The 10,533-nt window shown below is 35.3% G+C and overlaps 1 protein-coding gene across 1 annotated transcript; it reads left to right on the top strand.

Annotated features, from left to right (window-relative positions):
* Positions 1-6,102: 6,102 nt before the first annotated feature.
* LOC140446701 (uncharacterized) lies at positions 6,103-7,461 on the top strand. The gene is made up of 2 exons (XM_072539299.1): positions 6,103-6,401; positions 6,516-7,461. Exons 1-2 carry the CDS (start codon positions 6,103-6,105, stop codon positions 7,459-7,461), a joined length of 1,245 nt encoding a protein of 414 aa, XP_072395400.1.
* Positions 7,462-10,533: the final 3,072 nt, after the last annotated feature.

Raw genomic sequence — 10,533 nt, 5'->3', positions numbered from 1 at the left:
TATTTATTTAAGGAACAAATTAGTATTTCGTGGAGACGCTCATAATCTGGATCTGAGATATCCTCATAGTCTTATGCTGCCAAGATATAGACTAGCTATTTTCCAGCGATCGTTTACTTACAATGCTGTTTTAGTGTTTAATAGTTTAACAAAAAATTTAAGAGGTAAATCTCTTGATTTCATGAAGCGGCATTATAAGAAATTTTTACTACAATCGCAGTAACGTTATTATTATTATATAGTATATTGTTGTCGTAATTGTTACCATTAGAATTTTTTTTGTTTTTATTAATCATTAATATCATTTATCACATAACATCACAAATTATTTTCTTTATCTTATTTTTCTAGTAGCCACATGACTATTTCTACCATTTCAATATTATATTATTATTTATGTCAATTTATAAATCATTTTTTTTTCATGTTCTACTTATTTCAAACTGACTTTGTAAACTTGAGGTTAAGTGGAGTAGCTCTAGCTAGACTTCGCCTCATGTATCTCTTGTTTGTAAATTTTTACAGACTAAATAAAGGCAATTTATTATTATTATTATTATTATTATATTAGAAAAACAAGAAATGCTTATCCCAATTTTAATATGACTTATATTTATATTAAGTCATAGATAAATAATATAGTATATACAAATAGATAGGCAACTCAATGTATAAATTTCGTTCATTAGCACCACTTGCAGCTGGGGTCATTACTAATTATCTTTTGGCGGAAAATTCAAATGGACAGCCATTATATACATACCCATTAGCGCCTCTTGCGTGCTATTTTGTTACTAATTAAAATTTACTGGAAAATATCTTATCTTCCGATGAAATAATCTCACATATATTATTAAAAAATAAAAAGATATATAAAAAATGCACAATATTTTCTAGATATACGTCTATTTATTTGTTGTTTAAGATAAAATAGATATAAACTAATTACATAATATTTATTACACTGATATTTTCAGAAACAAATGTTAAATACTATTATTGTTTGCTACCTTACTACTTACTATTTGACAACTTACTATCATCATCCTTTTTGTAATTTTTCCATGATTTGTACACAACGGAACAATACAATAATTCACCATGTTTAGTTTTTTTACTAGCACAACACAAAAATTGTTTGCTACAATAGACAACTAAAACTAAACTTTAAAAACTAAGTAATCAACTTAAATAAAATTACTAATAATAAATGCAAACGAAAGTTAAAGATAATAAAATAAAATTAAAAGCTTGTAAATGAACGGAAGATCTGTCATTACTTTTGACAGAATTGAGATTGTGGAATTAAGCTTTATTTTTGATTATTTTATTTCTTACACCCCAAGATTGTGTCTAAATAAATGATTGGTTAGAGTCTTCGTGAGAGAGATAGGCTGTCATTTCTCTTTATTAACTTCTTCTTCTTCTTAAGATGCTATACACCAAAGTGCGTAGGCGACTATCTCAATACTAGAATTCTGTTCTTGGCGGCGTGACACAGCTCGCCTGTATTGTGTATTCCTGTCCATTCTTTAATATTCCTTAACCAGGATAATTGTTTGCGGCCGGCTCCTCTCCTACCTTCGATCTTCCCTTGTAGGATTAACTGTGGTATTTCATATTTTGCTCCTCTCAATATGTGCCCAAGGTAACCAATCTTTGTTAACTGGCTGGAGTCAAAGTGATGGAGGGATGTTCCAAGGTCATGCATGTAAGTTTTCGGGGCATGTATTAAGTCAAACTGATGTAAAAGTTGAAAGATTGTAGAAGTTCACACTTCACGAAGAAGAAAGGCATATTCCTACGAGAAGAAGAATTGACAATAAATTTAATAAATTCTTAGTTAGCTTAAGAGAAACCTATTCATCCCAATACTCTCTGTTTAAAAAAAATCCTCGAAGAAAAAGAAAATGCCTAAGAACATCAGAAAAAGAGGGCATATCTATTTTACATTAAAGTGGTTCTTCATTATCCCAAGACTCGTATCAAGGTTTAAGACCTAGGCTTTTTCTGTAGGAGTTATCGCACAGACTGGAGGACGACGGATGGACAGACGGATGGACAACTGCACAATTTCAAGAAAAACTAGTTGAGTACTTAATTATTATAAGATTTTGTAACGTTATAAACTGCACATACTTGTTATTTATCTTTTAATAATTATTAAATTATTAATTATTAAATTTATCTTTCATTTTACTATTTTATTCTAACAATAGTTGGCGTCTTTATTCTTTATTTTTGATTATTACTAAATATTCTTATTCCTTTATTCAGACCTTATTACGTTCTATGAGATGATGGAACATATAAATTTTTATGCCTAACTTCAATAGATAGTATACCTGTTAGTTGGTAACTCTGATCTTGTCACTGTCACATGTCACTTCTTTATTATTCCCACAATTCTGAAGTGGCATATTTTTTTTTATAAATATCGTTTATCTATAAAATTATCTACTTGGAATGAAAATTCATGTATAATATTAAATCTTCTCTCAATATTTAACTAATATCCAGTATCTTTTTATGATATCAAATTTCATATAATTTTTATACATTTATAGGGGAGAGTCCCACAGTACCGGCCGGCATACAGTACCGGCCATTTGAAAGTTCTACAAACCTATAATAGATGGTACGGTGATGATTATCGGTATTAGTGCTAGACACTCCTATAAGTACAAGCCCAGCGCGGTGTCAACTTGTCGCGACAGGATTCTTGTCAGTGCAAAGATTTGTGTTGGGCATCATAGACGTACACTGCATATTTAAAATTCTGTTGGTGATTTTTAACATTTAAAGATCCAGTTTAAAACAAATAACTCCTGGTATGTATAGTGTACTTAAATAACTATAAAAAAGTATACTTTAAATCAATATTTGTGCGTTTGTTTTGTTTTTACCTGTAAACAAACTTATTTTTTTTTTCGTTTCCTCCAGTACCGGCCACTGCATTGTCCTGCAGTACTTACTTTACTTTATCGTGTCCGGACATGTCATTCATAAAATTTCGGCCCAGTATCGGGCTACGTCGGTTCCATCTTTGTTGGCGAGCCACAAATCTTCGAGGGTACATCGATGAGGACAGTTTCTGCATGTAAAAAGATGTTCCATATTCTGTGTTTCTCCACAGTCACAGTTCACATCATCTTGGTCGATTTTTCCCCATTTTGCCATGTTTGATTTTACTGGAGCGACCCCCGTTCTTATCCGATTCAAAGTTTTCCACGTTTTAAAGTCTAGGGACTGGCCGGTCCATTGAACCTGGGGAAGAGGAAAATATTCAGGCGGTTCATCCTGCACTGTTCCAAGGAAGCTTTTCCTAGATTTTAGTCGCTTTCGTGGTGTTCGAGCTTTGTATAGGGCATGCCGCTCGTCCGCGATCTGTTTAATTTTCTCTATGTGCTCTGCAACGCCTCTGCGTGTTGAGGGTTCTGCAAAACCCGCTGCTTTATATAGATTTGAGAGTGGCGTCGGTTTCATGCACCCCGTTACTATCCTGCATGTCTCATTTAGCGCAGTATCAACTTGTTTGGTGTGGGCAGATCTTCCCCAAACGGGGCACGCATATTCAGCAGTTGAGAAACACAGTGCCTGTGCCGTTGTTCTTAAAACGCCAGGACGTGCGCCCCATTTACTTCCCGTTAGCTTTCTGAGTATGCTGTTCCTAGTTGTTACTTTCCCTTTCGTTTTTATGCAATGTTGTCTGTAGGTGAGGGACCGGTCCAGAGTTACTCCAAGATATATAGGTTGGCTTGTGTGTTCTAATGTATTACCATTCCACACAATTTGGAGTTTTCGCTTGGCTTCCTTTGCGCGAAGGTGGAAAGCGCAGACTTGGGTTTTAGAGGGATTGGGTCTCAGGGAATTCTGCAGGTAGTACGCTGTCATTGTTTTTAATGCAGTTTCGAGTTTCTTCTCCACTTCTTCAAAACTATTTCCTTGAGCACATATTGCAAGATCGTCAGCATAGAGGAAGTGCTTGGTTTCGGTCGGCGTAGGTTGGTCGTTTGTATATATATTGAAGAGCATCGGTGCTAAAACACTTCCCTGTGGAAGGCCATTTTTTTGAACTCTCCACCTACTTACTTTACCCTCCAGCATAACGAAAAAACGTCTGTTTTGCAGTAAGGAATATACGACCTTACCCAGATGGTGGTCATTTAGAGTGTCGTATAATTTGTGGAGCAATGTTTTGTGCCTTACTGTGTCATAGGCTGCTGTCAAATCTACGAAAGCAGCCCCTGTTATAAGTTTTTCTTTAAATCCCTCTTCAATGTGTTCTGTTAGTGCGAGGACTTGGCCGGTGCAAGATTTGCCGGGTCTGAATCCTCCTTGTTGTGGGATGAGGTGCTTGTCGACATTTTTTTCTATTCTGGCGAGTATGAGTCTCTCGTATAGTTTAAAAAAGTGACACAACAGCGAGATAGGTCTGTAGCTACTGGGGTTTTCTGGGTCCTTTCCTGGTTTTAGCAAGGCTATTACTTTAGATTTCCTCCATGATTTTGGAATTTCGCAGGTTTTGCAGCACGTGTTATAAAATTGCAGGATCCAGTTTTTTGCTCCTTGGCCTAAATGTTTTATTTGTTCACTGCATATATCATCCACACCTGCAGCTTTCCCGTTTTTTAACCTGTTCATACCGTCGTGGAGTTCTTTTAGTGTAAAAGGAGTACCTAGGTGGTTTGTCTCCGATTCCAATCTTCTTCTAGTGTTTGGGCTCTTATATCGGTTCGTAGTTCTTCCATTCATAAGGAGTTGAGCAGCGACTTGGTTTGCTGTAACCTTGCAAGGTGGTTTATGTTCTTTTGGATCACCGCTAAGTTTTTTTACAAGGTTCCATGCTATTTTGCTACTATGTGTCATGTCCATTTTTTCCAGGGTCTCAATCCACTTTTCCTGTCTGGCTTGACTTAGCTGTTGGAGTAGTACTGCTCCGCAGTCAACCGTTTCTTGGCTAAAAGGGTCAGTGGAATAGAGGGTTTCGTATGTTCTCATTAGTTCTTTGGACTCGCTGGACATCCCGGGAACATATTGTTGTCTACATCCTCTGGGGATAGCTTTTCTAGACACATTTTTGAGTACCTCTACAAATTTTTCATAGTTCTTTACTTTTGGTTCAAGACTTAACAGCTCAGAATCTAGCATGTCTGCATACTTTTGCCAGTTTGCCTTTTTGAAGTTAAATCTCCTTCTGAATGGAATAGTTTGTGGTCTGACGATTGGAAAGATATTTATACCAATAGGTCTATGCTGAGTTTTTGGTATGGGGCCATATACTACTTTGGTACATCGGTCTTCGAGGTTGTTACTTGAAAAACAGATATCCGGGTTATATCCTCTTTTCCAGACTTTACTCTGAAAAGATGGTGGAAGCTTAGGATCATGGATTAACGTGAGGCCACTCGTTTCGGCCCATGCTTCTACTGCGTCTCCATTTGCGTCCGAATTTGCATAGCCCCAGAGTAAACTGTGACTGTTAAAGTCTCCCAGTATAAGCTGATTGGGTTGTGATTGGAAGTTAGTTGGGGGTGAAAATATAAAAGGCTGGTTTGGTGGCTTGTATACCGACGTTATTGTGCATTTTCCTATCTCAGTGGTTATTATCTCTATACCGCGTACATTTGTTGTTCCCACAGATGAGACTATGGTTTGAGTTCTCACAAATACCGCGCTTCCATGCTTATTGTGTGGTATCTCCGCAATCAGTTTCATACCGGAGACTTTCGGTCTCGCTGCAGTTAGGTCTCTGTGTGTTTCCTGGATGCACAATACCTCACATTTCGTGTTCTTGCAGAATTCTGATAAGATGTCTTGTTTGGCCGTAGTGATGCCCTCGATATTTATGCTCGCTACTGTCAATGTTGGTTCTGAGAAGAACCGTTGTGGCTTGATGTTTGCCATCTAATTTGGTATGGTCCGGTGTTGGAAGGATTGGCCGTCTACTAGTAGACGTTTCCAGGGGACGCCGTCAATAGTGCTTACTTTATAGTTGATGTGGCACTACCGATCTCGTGGAGGCTCCTTCCTTGTCCTGCAGTACCGGCCAATAATAAAGTTCGTTTTTAAAAGATTTCTTTTACTTACAGGTACGCAAAAATGCCAAGTGATAAAAATAATGTTCATGTGAGGCAAAAAAAGGGCAGCTGGGATCCTGCGAACATGCGAAAAGCCGTGGAAAAGGTACTGAATTATGAGATGAGTGCACGCCAAGCTGCCAAACGCTATCAGATGCCACGAACTACATTGAATGACAGAGTAAGTGCTATTAAAAATAATAAAGAGATATCCATTGAGCCAGTTATGGGTCGTTTTCACAATACTTTTTCACCTGAACATGAAGAAACATTGGCGACACATGTTAAAGACTTAGCCAATAGACTAATGCCTTTGAACAGGCAAGAATTTTTACGTCTTGCTTTTCAACTGGCAGAGAAGTTGAAGTTACCTCACCAGTTTAATAAAGAAAAAGAAATAGCAGGGAAAAACTATTATTATTCTTTTATGAAAAGACATAGTGATTTATCATTGCGGAGTGCTGAATCAACGAGCTTAATGAGAGCAGTAGGATTTAACAGACCTCAGGTTGAGCGTTTCTTTGATGGTTTAGAGACTTTGATACAGAGGTTTAAATTCACTCCTTATAAAATATGGAATTGCGACGAGACTGGTGTCAGCATTGTCCAAAAACATGCCAAAGTTTTAGCTACTAAAAACCAAAAACAAGTAGGAAAACTGACTTCAGCAGAACGTGGAAAGAACGTGACGGTGCTTTTTGCAATGAGCGCTGGAGGTCAATTTGTTCCACCATATTTTATATTTCCACGAGTCCGAATGAATGAAAGACTAATGGTTAACGCCCCAAATGAGAGCGTAGGCGAAGCTCGGCCAAACGGCTGGATGAATGCCGAATTATTTTTAAAATGGATGCATCATTTTGTGCAGTATTTTAATCCTACAGCCGAGAATCCAGTTCTCCTGATTTTAGATGGACATGCGAGTCATAAGGACTTAGATGTTATTGAATTTGCACGGAAAAATAACATCCATATGCTTAGCACCCCACCACATACGACCCATAAGCTACAGCCACTAGATCGTACGTTCATGAAGCCATTTAAATCTGCTTATAATAATGCATGTGACTTGTGGATGAGATTAAATCCCGGTATTAGAATCAGTGAATACGAGATTGCTGGCTTAGTTGCTTCAGCTTTTAATCGAGTTTCTCGAATGGAAATTGCAGTTAGTGGCTTTCGTTGCACTGGCATACACCCCTTTGATAAAAATGTCTTTAATGATTTGGACTTTATTTGTTCTAACATAACCAACATTACAGAACAACAATCAACGTCAGAATCATTGCCTTCATCTTCCCAACTGCTAGAACCAACATCTACTACTCCTGCTCCTGATCTCGTAGCCCATATTACAAATTCTGTGCATTCCGACAAATAAACTACTCTTGCTAATGGAGAATCACAAATTGCTTTTTTGCGGCAATTAAAATCTCAAGAAGAAGCTACAATTGACCTATCCACAGACAATTTTAAAGCTGCACTTACAGAACTCTCACCGGTTCCTGATACTTCTAAAAGAAGAGCAACTGCCCGGAGTCGTAAAGCTGAAAAAAGCGAAATTATAACTGGTTCTCCATACAAAAAAATGCTGGAAGAGAAAAAAGCAGGCAAAAGAAGCGTCGAATCACTTAAACGAGGGAAGAATTTACTTGTGGAAAATGACATTAACAAAAAAAATAAGGTCTTGGGAAAATATGTTCAAAAAGGTAAAAGCTTGTTGTCAGGAAGATATGTTAGTAAGAAAAGTAGAAAAAATAAAGATGAAAACGTACCTCCTCCTAGCAGACCGGTTGAAGAAGAGACAGTTTGTCCTTTGTGCACTGAATCTCATTGGATTGGATTGGAAGAGGATTGGATACAGTGTGGAAACTGTAATATTTGGGTTCATGAGGCTTGTGCGAACATATCAGAGCTATCCAAACAATATATTTGTGATTTCTGTATTGTTTAATTGGTAATATATTTACTGGCCGGTACTGAAGGCCAATTTTATAAAGTTTGATTTTTCCTTATCTTTAATTTTCATTAATAAAGTGATTATTTTGAAACATTATGATTGTTTATTACTTTCATTGACAGCATAATAGTCCTTTCATACATGACAGGAAGTATTAAACATGTACCTTTTAGCATTTTGATTTTTTTGTTGATAAACCTTAAGGTGACGGTACTGTAGGACTCTCCGCTACATATGTTTCTTTTAAACCTATAATTTATCCAATATGCAGTTAGTATCTTTATTATAATTTAACTAATTTATTTAATATTAATTATATTTATTTAATCCTTGCCAATCTGCTATTTTCTATTAAACATTGTAATTATTTTTAATCATGCTATCTCCGACAAGAAGATAGAACCTATAGATTAAGATAAAATATAAAAGCTATTTGAATTTTTTTGTAGTAATGTACAAGATTTTTATTTTGTTACCCAGTATTTCAAATAAAATAAAATAAAAAAATGACTAGTAAAAATTAAGTTCACACCATACCAGTCCTAATAAGTTTATTAAATTATTCTTTTTATTCATATTCCTGAAAATGTATGACTTAAATAACAACATGTAAAGCTCTGTAAAAACTAGTCAAATAAATAAATACTAAATAAACTAATAAATAAATAAATAAGTTGGAAAAAGGCATATCTAAACAAAAAGAACATACGACAAACCATTAAGCTGGGATATACTTACTCTAATTGTGCTCTGTTTGCAGATCCAATCAACGAGGTCAACGGCAAACATGAAACAAAGAGAAAATCAGTTAGTTTGTGATCAATAAATAACAATGTAGTTTGGAAAATATTTACTTCATAGTTAAACAACTCACTGCATACAATATAAATGATTACGAACATCAAAATATGTATACCATTGGCCGTAGTTATATGTTTAGGACCATACTTATTATATTAATTTTATTTTAACACGTTAAGCCCCACCATCTGATCTAAAAATCCTATCCATTCTTCTCCGTTTACGGTGACCTTATTTAATACAAAATTTTAAGAGTCACTAAACTATTCGAGAGAAAAAAAAATGAGGAAAAACAAAAATTGATCAATTACTAATAATGAGCCACCTCACCGTTGACATTAAGGAAATAAGAAATCAAAAAAAAAGCAAGGAAACAATAGAAAAGCTCATTATGGAAAACAAAGAGCTGAGAAAAGAAAATGCAAAACTAAAACAAGTAAATACAGAGTCAAGGAGGAACCTTATGAACGAAGGATAGACATATATGAGCAATCAGAGTTAAAAGGATCAATCAACAATTTCATCAAACAACATTTATAGGGGTAGAGGTTAAAATAAGGAATGCTCACAAGTTAGGCGAAAAAACAGGCTTAATTGAATTAGAAAACCAAGAAGAAAAACGAAAAATAATGGAAAAAAAAGCACAAGTTAAAAGAAATTAATGAGTACAAAGTATATATCAATGAAGATGCAATCAAAAAAGAACGAGAAATACAGAAAACAATTAGAAACAACTTGTACCCCTTGGCTTCTAGGTTCCTCAGTTGTTCTCAGAATTTCGATCATCTTTTGATGGTTAACGCAGTCGAATGCGTTTGGATAATCAATAAAACCTGCATATGCATCTACATTCATGTCTCTGCATTGTTGTGTTAACACATTTAAGACAATAAGGGCTTTTCATGTTCCCAGTCCATTTCAAAATGCGAATTGTGTGTCACTCATCTGAAATTAACACTTCTTGTAAATTCGTGTATGAAATAGTCGATAGTCAGTACTAAAAATTTTAATTAACAAAATTTTAGTTCATTTACGTAAAAGTGAAAATATTAGAAAATACTGTATCTAATTATTACTAAGAATTATTTAGGCATATTAGCTTTAACAAAATATATAACGTTTGTCTTCAACAACCACTTACGACATATAAATTCAACGGATTTTACTGAAGTTTACCGATCCTCTGTTACAGTCGATTGCAGTTAAAAGAACCTTATTTTTGCAGTATCTCACGAAGTAGATATTCATCATGTATAAGCCTTGTGAGTGTTTTATCGATTTTTCTTATTGCGTGTTTTTTAGTCTGATGTAAGATGGAATGAAATATTATAATATAACAGATATTTCCTACGCTTCCTACAAATATATAAATTCTCGATGATTTGTTCGGATGTATACGTTACAGAATATATTGCAAACAAAAGTTGCTCTGATAAATATTTATTTAGGAGAGAATATTCGGCCTTCTTGTGTGTAATGTGTTATGTGCAAATAACGAATAAATTCTTCTTTTTAGAGTGCCGTCTCCCTACGGAGGTTGGCAATCATAATGGCTATTTTTATTTTTGAACTTGCTGCTCTAAATCAATCGATCTGCATTGATACCAATCACGTACATTCTTCAACCATGAGTTCTGTCGTCGGCCAACAGATCTTCTTCCTTGAATCTTTCCCTGTATTATGAGTCTTAAA

The sequence above is a fragment of the Diabrotica undecimpunctata genome, chromosome 7, assembly GCF_040954645.1.
Source record: "Diabrotica undecimpunctata isolate CICGRU chromosome 7, icDiaUnde3, whole genome shotgun sequence".
NCBI classification, from domain to species: domain Eukaryota; kingdom Metazoa; phylum Arthropoda; class Insecta; order Coleoptera; family Chrysomelidae; genus Diabrotica; species Diabrotica undecimpunctata.
The sequence above is the reverse complement of the archived record's forward strand: the minus strand, read 5'-3'. Positions and strand labels throughout refer to the sequence as shown.